At 53.0% G+C, this 18,044-nt stretch overlaps 1 protein-coding gene across 5 annotated transcripts in view; it reads right to left on the reverse strand.

The window, feature by feature from the left end:
• The window catches only part of FAIM2 (Fas apoptotic inhibitory molecule 2), a 94,083-nt gene that overhangs the window by 18,649 nt on the left and 57,390 nt on the right, over positions 1-18,044 (reverse strand). For all 5 annotated transcript variants that reach the window (XM_049883078.1, XM_049883076.1, XM_049883075.1 and 2 more), the window contains 10 exons: positions 15,223-15,421; positions 12,465-12,565; positions 11,973-12,037; positions 11,439-11,492; positions 4,858-4,908; positions 4,506-4,545; positions 3,752-3,789; positions 3,097-3,184; positions 2,712-2,807; positions 930-983 (listed from right to left, as the gene is read on the reverse strand). In XM_049883078.1, coding sequence (XP_049739035.1) covers positions 930-983; positions 2,712-2,807; positions 3,097-3,184; positions 3,752-3,789; positions 4,506-4,545; positions 4,858-4,908; positions 11,439-11,492; positions 11,973-12,037; positions 12,465-12,565; positions 15,223-15,421 — 786 coding nt within the window. The remainder of the gene's footprint in view (positions 1-929; positions 984-2,711; positions 2,808-3,096; positions 3,185-3,751; positions 3,790-4,505; positions 4,546-4,857; positions 4,909-11,438; positions 11,493-11,972; positions 12,038-12,464; positions 12,566-15,222; positions 15,422-18,044) is intronic.

Consider the following 18,044-nt stretch of genomic DNA (forward strand, 5'->3'; position numbering starts at 1 on the left):
TGGGAGCCAGACTGTCCAGGTTCCTAATTTGGCCCCATCACTTCCTAGGATGCTGTATGACCTTGGGCAAGTGATTGAATGTTTCTGAGCTTCAGCTTCCTTATTGAAACTTGATGATATCAGTACCCACACCAGTTGCTATCAAGTCGATTCTGACTCCTGGTGACCCCATGTGTGCAGAGTAGAACTGTGCTCCACAGGGTTTTCATGGCTGTGAACTTTCTGAAGCAGATCGCCAGGCCTTTCTTCCAAGGTGCCTCTGAGTAGGTTTGAATCGCCAACCTTTCAGTTAGTAGCTAAGGACTTAATTGTGTGCACCGTCTAGGGACCCAATGGTAACAATAGAAGCTAGGTTGTAGACTTATGGTGAGGATTAAATGCACGTGGAGAGTTTGCTTGAGGAAAAGCAAGTGCTCATTAAATATTAGCTATTATTGTTACTTTCATCATAATTATTGTCATCAACTCTCAGTTCCCAAGCCTGAGAACAACAAAGAACAAGCTCAATCTAACACTGTGTCTCTCACAGGGGGCTTGGAAGTTCCCTTGCTCCAAGAAGCCTTCCCAGATTATCCCTAGGAGAGCAACTACTTACTTGGTCCATGTGGCCAGGACACCTCTACTCCCCCACCCCTACAAGCAGTGCTGACCTTCCCAGGAGGGATGGCTTCCTCTTGCCCAGCTCTGCCTCAGTCTAAAGCTTCAGTCCTGCTGTAACGACCTTCACCTCCCCCTGAGCAGCTCTGCTGGTTTGTCTTAGAGACCAGATGTAATTCCTTGGACACAGAACTGAGCCCAGCCCTGAAAACAGGTGCTTTGGAAGGGTCCAGGGAGGAGGACTGTAAGGAAGACAAGGATGATGGAGGGGCCTGGGGAGACAATCAGAAGACTAAGAAGGCAGAGCCCTCAGGGAGCCAGGCCACACTCACCAATGTAAACACGCCTGCACCCAGCACTGCGTACACTGCATGGAGCCAGGGGACCTGTGAGGCAGAGGCAAAGTGGACTTAGAGATGGAGAGACAGGGTGGCGGGGCAAAGGGGCGGGGAGGAGGGCTCAGTCCAGAGAGTAGAGGATGTAGGATAGGACTCCCTCCCCATCAGGCCTCTCTCTCACCATCCAGGCCTCCCCAGCTGTCCCTAAGAAGCTCCAGGACCCAATGGGGTCCTTGAGCCTTTGTGTGTTCATGGTGCGTGGGGTAGCCCCAAGATAACAGAGATCATGAAGGGGCTGGCAGGGTAGCTCCCAAAGCTCCCAACCTACCCAGGAGCTTCTTCCCTCAACACACAGCCTCAGGCTTAGGCAGACGAGGATGACATATCCCACTGGGGCTGCCATCCTCCCAGCCTTGTTCTGATGGGGGTGCTGCTCCCACCTCTTGGTGTGTGCTCATCCCTGTCTGATAGAGGGTCTATCTGTCCCTCTGTCGGGGAGCTCCTTGGCCCAACCTATGGGGGCAAGGGGTTCGGATGAAAGGGGACAAAGACTTGAACTCAGAGGTGGGTAGGAGGCCGTCTGCGGTCCCTGCCAGCTGTGCACAATGGGATTGCCTGCAGAGGCTGAAGCAGCACCCCTTCCCCTCCTCTGCTCCCCACCCCCAGGTCTCAGGGCCACCCGGCTGTGTCTGCAAGCTCTGCAGGAGGTGCCACATCAGCCAAGCCCTCCACAAGGTACACCGCCAGAAGATTCCTGGAAACCCAGGAGTCCCATGAGCCTGATCTGGGTCAACAAAGGGTTCTTTGAAGCTCTGGGAGCCCCTTCCTGTAGCCACCTCCCTATCGTAGCTACACAGAGGGCCCCCAGGCCAGCTCCGGCCCCTCCCTTAGTCAACAGGATCCTGGGAAGAGCCAAAGAAATGCCAGTACAAATCCTGATGTCCTGGACTGGGAGCCAAATACCCTGAGGCTGGGCAGGATGGGGCAGAGGAGGGGTGAGGAATGCTACTCCCAGCCCCACAGAAAAGGGGTGATGGGGGAGCACGTGCCAAACATGGCTAAGAGTGGGGTGGGGTGTGAGCTGAGGGACCACTGCCCTGCCCACTGAGCCCCCAGCAGGGGTCCAATAGCTCCCTCCTGAGTTCCCCAGGGCTCAAACCTCAAGCCCTTCCTGTGATATTCCCAATCTGTCCCTATCCCCATCTGCAGTGACCTGGGGCTCCTGGAATGGGTCACTGAAACAGGGCAGTCATCATCAGATTTCCCCAGGGCAGGGTAGACATGTCTAAGAGCTGAGATTTGGTGGGCCTGTCGCCACTCTAATAGGCAGGGGTATGCTGAGCCCCACAGCCCCACCTCCCACCAGTTTCTGCCCTCTGGCCTTGGCTGGTCCCCCAAAAGCCCTAGGAGGTTGATCCTGTGGAGTACTCCCTCCTCTGCCCGGGGCTTAAATGCCCCCTGCCCTCCCTCAGCCTCACCTCCACCGAGAGGGGAGGATGGGAAAGGTGAAGCCGGATGTGGCTTGTGGAGCTGGGCAGGTGCCCAGACCTGCCAAGAAAAGCCACCTTGTTTGCTTAGCTCTCTGGCTGCCCACACAGCCAACACGCCTGTGGCAGGTGCCATGAGGGGCCAGACTGGATTAATGGCTGTGGGGCTTTGGCTCTGGGCCTTCCTGGAGGATGTAGAAGGGAAGAGCACCCACACCCAGCAGGCCCACTCCCTCCCTCCCCAGGGGCCCACGGCAGTGGGGGTGGGGTGGTGGTTCTGGAGACTCACATATTGGAAGGGCAGGAGAATGGCGAGAATGAGCCCACTGAAGAAGAGAGTCATAAGCAGCACGAAGAGCACACCCTGGCAGGAAGTGAAGTCAAACTGCGGGGACAGGAAGGTGTCAGCTGCCGGCCCGGTAGGCCCGCATAGAGCAGCTTGGCATTTCTAAGGGCCCCAATCAGGCAGTGTGCTGGCCAGGGGCTGAGGCCTAGACAGCAGTCTGGGGTCCTGTGCTCAGCCCCAGAACCCGGTGCTCCTCCCTGCCCTCCCCAGGTGGCCTCCCTAGACCCAGCTCACCTCTTTACCTCTTCCCAGCCCTAGTCCAAGCTTGGAGCCCCCACCCCACCCCAGCCTCAGCCCGGGGTCACTGCCCACAGGCCCCAGATCTGACCTTGGTCTGGAAGCTGAACATGGTGACTGAGAGGCAGACAAGGGCCGTGATACCCAGGCACAGCAGCACAGACATGGTGTTGTAGTAACTGCAGGACCATCAGGCCAAGGGGTCAGCTTCCAGGTCGGTTTGGATCTCCCCAGCCCTCCTTTTCTGCCAGGACCTGATCCCACAACCTCTATCCAAACCCTATCCCCCTTTCTCCTTGCTCTCTACATTCCCAGCCTTTCCACTGGGCCCCCTCCCCAACTTGCTTACACTAAAAATCACCGTGAGAAGGATCTTTAACAGATAGGAGAGGTCACATAGGAGCAGGGGTGGGGAAGGGATTGTGCTGGTACCTGGAGGTGGTTTGCAGGTAACTGCATGACCATGACTCTGGGTCTTATAAGCTGCAGCTTGAGAGGTATCACCTTGCTCTCTACCATCCTCCACTCCTACCCCATTGCCCTGGCGGGATCCTGGGGTCACTGTCCAGCTGAGTGTGTGAGAAAGCTCTGGGACAGTGTTTTTTGTCTGTTTGAATCCCATCCCCATCCGGATACTCCCAGGAGGGACAGTGTTTGAGGGCAGCTCCCCTCAGGGTATGGCCAGTCCCTGACTCCCAGCCTAGCCTATGGCCACTCTCCCCTCCCTCCCCATCTGTTCCCTTTACCTGGACAACATCCCAGTGAGGTAGGCCATGGACAGTGTCTGAAAAAAGAAAGCAGGGTGAGGGAATGTTCCAGAACTCAGACTCTGGGGGCCAGCCTGGGTCTCCACCCCTTGCATGTCCCATTAGCTCTGAGTCTGCTTCACCCCTGCACATGATTACTTCCAGAACTCAGACTTGGCTAAGGAGCATCCCTGACAGGCCTTTTGCCAGCTGTTTCTTTCTTTCCCATTGTTGCTCTTCCTCCCTTACTAAGACCCCCCTCCTCTCATTCACTGTCCACAGCTCTAGGATGCCCCATACAAACCTTAAAAACAAAATCACATTGAAGAGCAACAGTGCATGGAAAGGGGGAAGAGAGAGCAGAACTTCTTTGCAGAAAAACCAAAAACCCAAACCCATAGCCGTCAAGCCGATTCTGACTCTTAACAACTCTATAGGACAGAATAGAACTTCCCCATAAGGTTTCCGAAGCTGTAAATCTTTATGGAAGCAGACTGTCACATCTTTCTCCCACGGAGTGGCTGCTTGGTTCGAACTGTTGACCTTTCGGTTTGCTGTCAAGTGCTTTAACCACTGCGCCACCAGGGTTCACTCTTTGCAGAAGTGGGGTGAAAACACTCCTAACCTCCAGGGACCTCGCATTGGACATCCCCAAACCAGACTTCCTGGGTCTCAAAGCCCACCCTCTTTCCCTCCTTCAGCTCTGCTCCCAGCCCACCCATCCATATATCGCCCCCAGCCCCTTATCACTTACAAAGACGGTCAGAAGAATCAGGTTCCAGGGGAAATGCCTCCTGTAAGACAAGCCAGGGTTCAGAGCAAAGTCGAAGGTGCCAGAGGCTGCAGGCTGGGTCCCTGATACAGGGAAGGGGTTTCTGCCTGGCCCCAGCTACATTCCTCTGACCCATCCCCATGTCCTCCATCTGCCCCTGTCTGTCCTCCCCCTACCTCAGAGGTGCCAAGTAAAGGAGGGAGGGGCAAGCTTGCTTGACAGAGGCCCAGAGAAGGATAGAGCCCTCCCAAGGGGGCACAGCACACTGGTGGAAGACAGGGCTGAGGCACAGCTTCCACGATGCTGCTCATGTTCCCAGAAACCATCATCGTACCTGGGTCCAGAGCAGCAGGCCAGGGTCAGGTATGTCACAAAGAACACAGCGCTGAGAGAAACAGATGGATAGGGTGCATCAGTGAGTCCCTCTGAGGTCCCTCCACCCAGCTCCCCCTACTAATCCAACTCTCTGACACCCCTGCCCACAGGGCAGCGAGGAGGGTGAACAGAGTGAGGAGGGGAGAAGGCCATGGTCATCCTGACAGTGGGCCGAGTGGTACTCCAATTCCAAAAAGAAAGGAAGGGGATAGGATGAGCCTGCTTCTAGAAATACACTCACTCTTCACTTATCAACATGATTAGGTTCCAAAGACCAGGTTATTATGCAAAAGTTGGCATTATGCAAAAATGGAGGATGACCACATCAGATCACAAGATGAAGGATGACTACATCACTACATAACTGCCAAACCACTGAGAATCATGGCCCAGACAACTTGACACATAACCTTAACCTTCACAGCCAGTGTTACTCTTGCCTCACACCTTGGGTTTTGCTACTGCCAGACATACATTGTTAATGTGCGAAACTGTCGGATAGGAGATTTTTTACTATTGTCGTAAATGCAAAATGTCAGATAACAAGATAGTTGATAAGTGAAAATCAGTTGTGTTGAATGTTAGGTGCCGTGGGAAAGCTGTCCCTAACCACCCAAACTGAAGTGGCCTCTCCAGACACTACATTACTTAAAGCAAGAAGATGGGATACAGTATTTTCTATGTGCCAGGCACAACTCTGAGTGTTTTGTAAACATTAACTTCATCCCCTTATCTTCTCTATACAGTATGTTCTTCACTTTACAGCTGAGGCACAGAGAGGTCAGGTGACTTATCCAAAGTCATATAGCTACCGCATAGCCAAAGCAGAATTAGAAGCCAGGCACTCTGGCTTCAGAATCCTTGCTTAGTCACTGTCTCATTCACACCCTTCACAGCCCTTCTCTGCCTGTAACTATCTTGTTAGTTACTTCTTTGTTGGTTAACCCTATTAGACAGTAAGCTCAGCAGGGCCAGTGCCTCTGGCACAAAGCAGAAAGTGCCTGTGGAATGAATTGCTTGGATCCAGTGCAGTGTCCAGTGAGAAGCTGGCTGGAGCTAATGGGTAGCCCAGAGACAGGAATTGAGGACTGAGGACCTTCTGGAGAGCAGTGGAGGCTGAGGCCAGTGCAGGAGGTGGAAGACAAGGGCTGAGGACCCAGAGGCGAGGCCCACGCCTACCCAGATTGGTACCACATCTATTACATGGTCTTCAACCCCTAGTGGGCCCTCAGTGTGGCACTGCCACCTTTCCCCCTCTCCCTCCTCAGTTCTCCCATCATCCCCCATGAGAGCAATTCCAAACTTCCTCCCCCATCTACAAACCTCACAGCTGCCTCACTTCCTCACAGGCTGGCCTGATGTATCCCAGAAAAATTCCAGAAGATGAGGTGGGGCTCCTGCATGAATCACATCTATGTGCTCTCTGATCCCTCCTCCCATCCCAGGCAAAGCTCCCCAACCTGGGCTTTGGGTACCCGTCCTCAACTGCCATGGCCATCTATAATATCTTCAACCTTCTCACTGGTACCTCTTCTCCACACAAACCTCCTCGCTTTAACCAGCATCTTCCCTGGCTCTGGTTACTGCCACTTTATCCTTTCTCATAGCCAAGCTTCTTAAAAGAGTTGTCTCCACTCAATGTTTCCTCTTTCCCAGCTCCCAGCTACTCCTCAACCTAACAAAGCCAGCCTCAAGCCCATGTTATAAGAGCTGGTTTTGCCATGTCACTGTGACCTTGTTGAGTCCAATTGGCACTTGTCAGTCTTTACCTTACCTGACTTCTAAATAACAATCACTCCCACTGCTTCCCCTGGTTCCACATGACACACTTTTGGGTTGCCTCCTACCTCCCTGGCCACTCCTTCTTAATACTCTGCAGGGCATCTCTGAATATGCCTGGTTCCTTCAATCCAGGGTCCTGGCTGGGCTCTTCTCTCTTTACACTCTCCCAGGAGCGGGCAGTGGGGTGGGAAATGGAGATGGTTTATTCACGTAACTCCTTTTATCAGGCAAACGCTCATGACTCACACCCATATTTCCAACCTAAATCTTCTTTCTCAACCCCAGGTTGGGAAAATCCAACTGCCTACTAGGCAGACTTGGCTATTCAGAAACGCTTATAACTCAGCAGTTTAGAAGTGAACTCTTCACGTTCCCTGCCCCTTCTCCTGTATTCTGTATTACAGAGACCTAGGCATCATCCTTGATTCTCACCCCACCCTGGCCAATTAATCACCTGGACCTGTTGATCCTCCTACCCAAAAAAAAAAAAAAAAAGCTCTCAAATCTGTCCCCTTCTCTTCATCCCCACTACCCTCACTGTAGATGAGGTCTGGACTGTTGCAGGAATCCATCTGGTCCTCCCGCCTCTAGCACCACCTTCTACCCTCCAAGCTACAGTCAGATCCAATCACATGACTCCTCTGTTTAAAACCCCCAAAGACCCGGCAATGTCCTGCATGACCAGTGGGCCCTGGCCCCTCTCCAGCCCATCTCTGATGACACTCTGCCCCCTCCACTCTGCCCTGTAGTCACGACACACTCTGCACCCCCTCAACTTGCCCTCACACACTGCTCTTGCCTGGAAAGGTTGGCAAGGACACCTATGCCTGGGCTAGAGGGGCTAACCCCCCTACCCTGCAGGTCTGCTTATCTGACTCGCTGCCCAGATGGAGCACATGGGGGGACCAGCCCGAGACATTCATTTTGTATTCCCAACATCTAACCTGGTGCCTTACTTCTGGTAAAAAAACAAAACAAACAAACAAAAAAACCCATTGCTGTTCAGTTGATTCTGACTCATGGTGACCCCATATGTTACCCCATTAGGGTTTTCTTGGCTGTAATCTTTACAGAGGCAGATCGCCAGGCCTTTCTTCCGCAGCACCACTGGGTGAGTTCGAACAGCCAACCTTTTGGTTAGTAGTCGAATGCAAACCATTTGTGCCATCCAGGGACCTTAGTACTTGGTAGGTAGTCTCTAAATATCTGCTGAATGAAATGTCAGACTATGCCAAAGAGCCATGTATACAGGGGTTGAGACAAGCCCATTAAACTTGGTGACTAAGACACCCCTATCTTAACCCTTTCCTATTCTTCATCTTCTTCAACGGTTCTCAAATAATGTGTGACTATTGTCATAGTGATTGGGAGGTTTTACCGGTTTTTTTTTTTTTTTTTTTTAGTCTTAGTGCTAGGGGACTCTAAACATCCTGCTCCGTGTGGAACTGTCTTACCCCAAATGCCAATAGGGCCCTGGCTGAGAAAAACTCTGGCATCTGCTCTCTTCTGATCTCGAGGCGCTGGTCAGTCACTTCAATAATGAGATAACAAAATACCCTTGTCTGTGTGTATTCTGAGTGAGGGTCCTGTCACCCTGGCTACACTGGAAGCTTCCCGAAGACGAGCTTCTGGTTTCCTTTTCTCTCTGGTCCATATCTCTTTAATCCTCAAGAAAAGGGGGCAGGAGGAAGGGCAGAGGGACTGAAGACATGGGAATTATGGCCCAGCAAGTGGTCAGGAACAAGGCTTTAGAGCCAGACAATCCTGCATTCAAGTCTCAGCTCAGCCACTACTATTGTGTGACCTTGGGCAAGGTACCTAATTGCTAAGCCCCAGTTTCCTCATTTGTAAAACAGGAATAATGGTACCAACGCACTGGGCTGTTTCCAGGCACGAAGGCAACAACGCATATTTAGCACAGGGCCTGGTTCTGTGAGCGGTTATTATTCTAATTAGAAGCTGGCTGACTGACAGCTTCCTGGAGAGGCTCTGACCCACCTCTGCCCTGGCCCTGGTCTCACACTCTGCCTGTTTTTTTTCCCCTCACCCCCAGCCTTTACTCCTTCCCTGTAGGTAATCCTGCAGCTCCCGCTGAGGCTCAATGGGAACTACCAGACAATAAGGTGAAAACCCACTGAGAGAGATGACTGAGGCCTTGAGAAAGCAGGAGGAGAGAAGGCTGCCATCCCAGGGGGCAGAGAATGAGTCACAGAACAAGTGAAAGACTGACTTGCACATCAGAGCCTGGGTTGGAGCCACAGGCTGTTCACAGTGTGTGTGTGTGTGTTGGGGGCAGGGGGAAGGTGAGGCTCAGGTAAAAGTCCAGCTTCCAAATCCAGGGTCCTCCCTGACCTTGTCCTGCTTCAGGACCTGGTCCTGGGCTTGGGGGAGACAGTTGAGCACAGAGGGTACGTGCACCATTTTTGCAACAAAATGACGTGGGTTTTAATCATTGCTATCGCTGATTACGTGTTGGATTATTGCTGAAATGTGTCGGAATAGACTCAATGGCAACAGGTATTGCTGATTAGGAAGCAATAGCTTCTCTCTGAGCCTCAGTTTTGTCATCGTAACACGGAGGGAGTAAAAGAATAGCATCTGTCTAGGATGGTTGTTGTAAGGATCAAATGAAAAACATATGTAAAGTGCTTAGTACAGTGCTTCACACCCAAGAAAAGAAGCAGCTTTATTCTTATTGCTATTGTTGTTATTCTAAAGGGGCTGAGCCCTAAGAGGACACTTGGTGTGTTGGAGGAGGTGAGACCCACCAGGACTCAGAGGCGGAGGTAGACTCAGGGGGCAGAATGGATAGAGCTGAGGGGCAGGGAGCAGGCAGGGCAGAGCTCCAGGTAAGCTTCCTGGAAGAATAGGGCAGCACCCTGGTGGTGAAATTCCCAAGCACATTTAAGACTTTGGGGCACCCCCATGAAAGCACACAGCCCATGCCCACTTCCGACTTACAATAATGATGTTCCCTCCTCCCCTACCCCCACGCCTCGAAACTACCCCAAACTCCTGAGCCAGAGGAGGAGGGAAGGGCTCCACATCTTACCACAGGCTCTTACCTACCCCCCCATGGGGTGGGCTCTGCCCCCACTTCCTGGGCCTGCTCATTCCTGGGCTCTCCCCCTGCCATCTTCTGCTCAAAGCATGGGGTCTCACAGGCCCTCCCACAGAAGGCTTGGAGAGAGGCCCGGGGACTCCGCGCCCGAGTTCATGGGGCACCTGAGGCTGCCAAGCAGTGCTGACGCGCTGGGAGCCATGCCAACCTGCCATGTGGGCTGGCCTCGGAACGGTCCCTGGGGGCTCATTAGCTTTACCCTACCATGCCTTCCAGTTCCCCAAGGCACATGTCTCCCTGCCTGGTCTGCAGACAGCCCTCTGCCCCGCACCCTAAGAAAGGCTCTGGGTGTAAATGTCTTGTCTCTGAACCCCCAGCCTGACCAAGCTAGCTCCTCTCCTCCCAGGAGCCCCAGAGGCCAGAATGAGTCTGCTTCCTGCCAGGCTTGTGTGAACTCCAGGCACTCTGGGACCACTGTGGGCTCAGTGGTCCAGGGGCTGAGCTCACCTCCATACCAGCTCCCCTCCAGGAACAGGGCTAGAAGAGCCGTGGATGGGCATTCATAACCTACACCGTGTAAGCCCCACTACGCTCCTAGACGTCCTAGGGTCTCCATACAGAGCTCCCCAGCCCTCGGCCAGTCTAGTCCCTCGTGTACCAATTGTACCACCTCCATTCTCACTTCCATGTTTTTGCTTAAGCCATTCCCTCCCTGGGACACTGCCCCAGGCCTCCTGGCCCATCTTCTGAGGCGAACCCCCCCGGTGTGGACTGAGTGTTCTGGTATACAAGGCTCACTCCTTCCCCCTTCTGCTGCCTTTTACTGCCCGCCCCTTCCCACGCAGAGGGCTCCTCCCCAGCAGCTCCAGGACAGGGCTGGGCCCGCAATGGGTGCAAGGAGGAGACTGTGGCCAGAGCAGTTCTATTCTGAGCCCCAGGTGGTTCTGGCCTGGAATTATCCAGAATGATCCCTGAATTGCCCGGACAGGATGGGTCAGAATCACTCACACCGTCAAACCTTTTTACTCAAGTTCTCTGCCATGTTCCTTAAAGAATATAGGATAAATAGGAGCCAAGTGGCCCATGGGCTGAAGGCAGTCAACTGAGCAGAGTGGCTAAGAGCGCAGGTCTTAACTTGAGTCCAGGATTCGGATCCCAGCTCAACAACTGACTAGCTGTGTGACCTTGGGCAAATTACTCAACCTCTCTGAGCCTCAGGTTTCTGAGGTAAACATATAAGTAGAGTTAAGGATAGAATGCCACACTGTACATCCAGCACATAGAACAATGCCCAGCCCTTACTAGGCACTCCATAAGTGGTAGCTATTATGATTAGTAATTCATAAGCATTAATAATAATATTAATAAGAGTAGCAACATTATCATTAGTGTGGGACAAAGTATCCCAGCCCCCCTCAGGGCCAATGTCTAGGTCTCTCCAGCCAGGGCCCCAGCCCCACCCTTCCTTCTTTGTGCAGGCACCAGAACCTACTCCCCACCTTCTCCCTTCCCCCTCAGATCCTAATACCCCGAAAGGTTTCTCTGGACATGCTCTGAATCAGCAGAACTGGGGCATCTGTGAGAACAGTCCCTACAGGGTTGGGGGAAGCCATGAGCTTGGGATCTGTCAACAGAGCTCCTCCTTGTACCACTGATGGTCCTCTGGAAGGAAGCCTGGGGGACCAGGGCATACTCACTAGGATGCCCAGTACCAGCCTGGGTTGGCCTGGACATAGCTCTTGACGGGATCACTGCAGAGAAGGGAGGGAAGGAGAGAGTCAGAAATTAGCCTCAGTCTCTATTTTGGTTCAGCATCTGCCTCCCCACACAGTTCACAGGATTTGAGAGGAAGAAAGAGGGAATGTAGCCCCTGGAGGCTCAGGGGGCCCCAGCTCTCAGTCCCAGGCTATGGGCACCTGGAGATGCCTGGTGTGTGGCAGGTGGGCCTGAGATGCCCGGTGTGGGGCAGAGGGACCTGAGAGAAGTGACTGCCTCACAGTCACCTGCAGGTCCAGTGGTACTTGTGCATCCAGACCCCGGGGCCCACTCTGGACAGAGAACTCCCCACCCGTGTGCACTCTCTGAGGTTATTCCCCACATGGAGGGTCATCTTATGTGCCCCTGCAAAAATTTCTTCAGGCAAACACTCCAATAGAAGTCTGATTCTGTCTCTCTGCCCATGCCTGGCCACTGCCACTCCTGAAAGGTACCAGTCCATGTTGCCAACTCACCAGAAGGTAAAGAGAGCCACAACACCCAAGGTCACCAGCAACTGGATCAGCAGGATGGTGTAGACCTAGGGACAGAAGGGAGTTCCACTTAGCTTGGGGAGCCCTGTGAGGCCTATAGGCTCAGCCCACCAGCAAGGAGCCCCCAGCCTCCCAGTGGCTCCATCTACATTCCTCCGGGTCCACACCCTCCTTTCAAGGGATCATTGGAATTGGCCCAGGACAAAAGGGGAGAAAAGACCCCTCCAGAGCCCACACCCACAGGAAAGGGGCCCACAGTATCCTGAAAGGAAAGACAATGTGCTTAGGCCACAGCAGGGGATACTAGGTGAGAACTAAGAAGACACCTCCCGATAGGTGCTGCCAGCTGGGATTACAAGAGAAAGTAGGAGGGATGGCGTGCCCCTACTCAGGCAGGGGGCTGGGCCAGGGTCAGCTCAAGGGTCTCTCCCTGACCCGGTCTCCCAATTCTGGACTGTTGGGAGAGGCAGTTACCTTTCTGATGAAGACTCGGCGAACTTTCTGGTCATCCCAACTGAAGGTAGTGAAGCGCTCGAGGCCTCCAGAGGGGAAACCACTCTCATAGTTGGAACTGCCTGGGGTGGGCAGGTGAAGGGGCTATGAGAGGCACCCTGAACATATAAATACTACCCCAAGAGCCATCAGCTCAGAGCTGCCTCATTGTCAGACTGACCCTCTGGGCCTGCCGAAGCCCTTTTCTCCAGCCCCTTTTGGAAGCATACACCCCACCCCACCCCACTCCCAAATCCCTCTCTGGTCACTTCTTGCTTTCCCTGCTCTGGATCCTGGGAATGAACTGTCATCTCCCCTCCCCCCACCATGACCACGGCTCCCAGGGGCCAAACTGCCACACAAATGTGACCCTTCCATCTGGTTCCCCAACCCATCTCCCTGGACACTGGCTCCTTTGTAGTGGGAGTCAAGGATCAGAGAGGGACATCCACTCTTCCCAGGCTACCTAGCACATCCCAGGGCCTCTCTCTGAGGTCCTTGGGGCGGGGACTGGGGACTAGTTGGATGTGGAAATGTGGGCAGAAATTAGACTGGCTGGTGCTCCTGCTGGGAACCAGGACTGCGGGAAGGCCTGGGAGGGAAAAAGAAGCCAGGACAAGGGCGAGCAGTGGGGATGTGGATGGGATGAAGACTCAGGTCACAGTCCCAGAACTCAGGCTTTCAGAAGAGCACAGGCCCCACAGTCGGACAGACCCAAGTGTGGATTTACTAGCTGTGTGATCTTGAGCATGTCACCAACCCTCTCTGAGCATCTTTTCTATGATAGGGTCGGTGATACCCACCTCAAGAGGACTAAAGGAGGTAACAATGAAAAGCCTATGGCTCTGTGCCTGATGGGGAGAATGCTGCCCTCAGATCGACATTCCCAAGTCCTCAAACGTGCCCACGCCGCCCCGGCCATCTCCCCGAGATCATCCCCTCACAACAATAGCCTCCTTCTTGATCTTTCAAAACAAGCAAAGCTGACCATGGCACTGCTCTGCTAGGAGCTCTTGGGGCCCCACTGCTCCTTATTCAACTTCAAATTCCTTTTCAAAGCTTCCACGGCCTAGTGTGAGCAAGGCCCTCCTGTCCACTGCACTTTACTCCCTCCCACTTTTTCCAGCCTGAGTATATTTTTCTCAGCCACAAGCTCTCTTGCCTCTGGGATCCTGCATGTTGTATTCCTTCAACTCTGAACCCTCTCTTCCATGCCTCTTCAGGGACTCAGTGTGGATACCCCTTCCTCCAGGAAGCCTTCTGTGATATCAGAGTTAAGCGAGCTGCCCAGGCCTCTATCACTGCATCTACTTGACTGTGTTGTAGCCATGTACAGAGTCAGCTCTGTGAGGGCACAAATCAGGCAGGTCTTGCAATTCAATGCATTCTCAGAAGTTAGCACAGTGCCAGACACTGTGCACACTTAGTAAAGGTTTGTCAACTGCTGACTGAGATAAGCTTTCTCCCTGTCCTGACAGTTCTTGGAAAACACTCCTTAAGGCAACCAAGGTATGGGAAGTGAGGAAGAGGGAGAGAGGTGGACCCACTGCAAGCCTGGGGCCTGGAGACCCTCACCCTCTTATCCATCACCTCTGCTTCCTGTTCCACCTCCTCCCTGCCAAAAGCCCAAGTAGCCAGGCCATGAAAGGGGAGAAAAGAAGAGGGAAAGCAGTCCTGTGGGTTGTCTGGGGTAGTGAGAAAGGTGCCCATGAATGCCAAACCTTCATTGATCTTCCAATAGGTCACAGTAGGGTAGGTATGGGCGCGGGGCTGAGGGGGTTTGTGGTAAGAAGTATAAACCATGGTGGCCAGTCCCTGTGAGCAGAGGTTCTGTCTGGGGCATTGTCCCTGGGATCCCTTCTAGAATCTTACTGTTGTTGGGGGAAGGGGGCCTGGTTGGGAGGCGGAGGTCGAGGGGCTGCTAAGTGAGCACAAAAAGGCTGAGGAGGATTTGAGACAGGCCCGTCCTTATAGCTGGTGGTTGGGGGGTGGGGCAAAGCTTCCCTGAGGCAAAGCTCCTCACAGGCAGCTTGACTCAGCAGAGGAGTTCCCACCAGCTGGGGTTCTTGGTCAGCAAGAAGCTCACGGTCAGCCAGCCGGTGAGTCTGCTGTGAATTATGCCAGCTGTGAGGGACAATGAGGTCCCGGCTGGTATCCACACGCCTCCCTCACATCTTGCTCCCCCTCCACCCAAAAAAGGCCTGGGGAACGGAAGAGACAAGGAGAGTGGCCAGCGATGTGGATTCCCAGTGCCCTGGCCCTCAACAACCCTGCGGCCTCCAGGGGACCAGACCAGCCAGTGGGTAAACACTACACATTCTCTCACAGGGTGGACCCGTGGGAGCCAGTCCCCGCTAAGGCCTTGGCCTGCTCAGCCCCACACTGCCCCTTCCTTAGTCTACTCTGACCTTCCTCCTCCTCTTCTCTGCATCCCTTTCTTCTAAGAGGGCCTTTCTAGACTGGCCCCTTGTTTTTCTCCCCCCTCCAACTCCTCCATTTGCCCTAGTTCAGTCACTTAGAAAAATGCCCTCTTCCCCATTCGAGAACATCCTGACTGCAGACATTGCATCTCTCCCTTTTCATGGACTCCTTCTTGAATTACCCTCAGAAGAGTCCTCAGATCATACAGAGAATACAACCCAAAGTGCATCTCCTTCTGGGCAACTTCCTTCTACCCAGCTTTTCCATCTGGACCCACCACTCCCCATGAGGCTCAGCCTCCAGGAACTGAGACACTTACTGGGGTCCACATAGGCCCAGCTGGGATGGAGAGGCACAGCTGTGGGGCCTGGGGGGAAGGCCCCCGCCTTCAGCCCCTCCCCAGAGGTGGCCTCCTCATAGGAGGGCGGGGCCGAGGGCACTGCTGGAGGAGTCTCCTTCTTCTCACCATTTGCCTGCGGTTGCCCCTCGGTCCCGGGGGCCTTGTTAGCCACTGAGAGCTGTGGAGTAGAGGCAAAGAGAGATGGTCACCAGGGAAAGGGAGCCTTCCAACCCCTCCTCACCAGCCCCTCAATACCTGCAACTTCCCTGGATACTTCTAACCTGTACTAGGAGAAGGGGGATGCAGACAAGAACCTCTCTATTTTATAGATGGAAAAGCTGAGCCCCAGGAAGGTCATGGCTGGCCAGGGCACACAGTGGAGCTGGCATAAGACCTGAGGAGGGAGAAAACTCTGAGCATGCCCACCATCAGTGGTCACTATTCCTAGAAGGTTAGCCCCAGAGCGGGGACCTGGCCTGTTTTGTTCTGCTGTTTCCCTGGGGTCCAGGCACAAAGTAGGCCCACAAAAATATTGTTGAATAAAAGGTTCTCTCATTTAGTCTCCCTGCTACCCTACTAGTCATTTTGACTCCCTTTTTTAATTTATTTTGTTGTTGCTGTTGAGAATATACACAGCAAAACATACATCAGTTGGACAGTTTCTACGTGTACAATGCAGTGATATTGATTACATTCTTCAACTTGTGCAACCATTCTCACCTTCCTTTTCTGAGTTGTTCCTCCCCCATTAACGTAAACTCACTGCCCCCTAAGGTTCCCATCTAATCTTTCAAGTTGCTGTTGTCAGTTTGATCCTATATAGATAGTTCTTAAAAGAGCAACATTCTCGAGGCAAAATTCTTTACTAGTTAAGCTAAACTACTGTTTGGTTTTAAGAAGACTTCATGGGATATTTTTGGTTTAAGGTTTAAAGATTATCTCAGGGCAGTAGTTTCAGGAGTTCATCCAGCCTTCATGGCTCCAGAAAATCTGGCTTCCATAAGAATTTTAAATTCAGTTCTGCATTTTCCCCCTTTTGATCAGGATTCTTCTAGAGAATCTTTGATCAAAATGGTCAGTAACGGTAGCCGGGCGCCATCTGGCTCCTCTGGTCTCCTGGCAAAGGAGGTAGTTGTTTGCAGAGGCGATCGGCCACACATTGACTTCTGTTTTTAAATGAAGGACCTGGGGATAAGAGAGAAGTGACTTGTCCACAGTCACAGAGCCACGCATGGCCTACTGGGCTGCAGAGCCCAGGCATCTTCCACTGGAACTGGCCTCTTCCTGCTGGGCTGGAGATGACACAGGAAGAATGGAGAGGGAAAGAACAAGGAGCTAAAAGGGGGAAGGAGAGAGAAAAGAGGAATGGGGACTGTGAAGTGTAGGAAAGGCAAGAGGCCCCAGGCTAAGGGCATGGTCTGGCCTCATCCTACCCAAACCTAGCCTCTCCCCCAAACCCAGAACCGAATCACAAAATGTCACGGCTGGAAGAGACCTCAGAAGGCATCTAGTTTAGCCCCTTTCTTCATTTTATAGAGGAGGAAACTGAGGACCAGAAGGAAATGTGCCAATGGCAAGTTGAAATCTCAAGCCCTTTTATAGTCAGATGTCCCCCTGCCCCACAGTGTCCACCTTTAGCTTTGGTGAGAGGATATGAGCTCTGAGGGCCTGAATAGTGCAGCCAGAGAAGAGAAGATTGGAATGGAGTAGGTGTTATGAAAGCAGAAACAGCAACAAAAGGGCAGAACTTCAGGACATGGAATTTAGGTCCCATTCCAAAAGAACATGTTAAACCTGAGGGGCCATTGAGGAGGCTGCAGAGTTCATTGCAGGGCAATTCTGAAGCATCCCGAAGATAGGCAAGGGCCTGAAGGTCTTGGGTTCCCATTCAGCCCTAGGTCCATTGAACTGGAGGAATCTTTTCCATCCCAAAGAAAGCTTGTGAACTGGGCCAGGAAAGCTGGGGCAAGGGGCAGAATGAACGTATTCACCCAAAGACAAGAGGTAGCATCAGCAAAGTGACTGGTGGGTATAGGGTGGGGTGGAGGGAGAGGACCCGGAGGGGGCAGTCCTCATTTTCACCACAGCGAAAATCCCCAGGCCTTCTTGAGGAAGGGACTCAGAACCCAGGCCTGGGGGAATGAGGCCCTGGCTCATGAGCTTCCTTCCCCTCCCCAAACCCCTTCATCACCCAGACCAGAAAGGTCAAGCCCAGGACAATCCATCCCAGCCCATCAGACCCAGACCAAACAGGAGGCCCAGAGGCCCTAGCCCTCAGGCCTGAAAATGATGATCATTTTTAACTTTGGCCCTGTCCAAAGCTGGTCCTCCTCACTAATCCCCATGCTGCCCCTCAGGCACCTGGAGCTGCCAGGGCCTAGCCCACTCCCCACATCCCGAATTCCCAAGCGAGACCTGACCAACTGCAGGAGGTAGCATCACCGAGTGACATCATTTTGAGGCCCTAGGAGCTTTTTTTTTAGGAGCTTAAAAACAGGGAGAGGAGGGTCTGAGGACCCAGCAAAGATGCCATTGGCTCTGAAGTTCATCTTAGGGACAAGAAGGGAAAGTGTAGAGGAGGTCCCTCTACTAGTTTCTCTGCCCAATCCTTGGCACCCCCAAACAGAGGTCCAGAGGATCCTCCCCCTTTGCTCCAGGTCCTGGCGGTTGTATAATTCCACAGGCTGTTGATGTTACATAACCCTATTAGGCCAGCCAACTCTCTGCCCCAGCCCTCCCCCCATACAATTCAGGCCTAAAACTGAAAAAAAAAAAAAAAAGAGAGAGAGAGAGAGAGACGT

The sequence above is a fragment of the Elephas maximus genome, chromosome 4 (genome assembly GCF_024166365.1).
Source record: "Elephas maximus indicus isolate mEleMax1 chromosome 4, mEleMax1 primary haplotype, whole genome shotgun sequence".
Lineage (NCBI taxonomy): Eukaryota > Metazoa > Chordata > Mammalia > Proboscidea > Elephantidae > Elephas > Elephas maximus.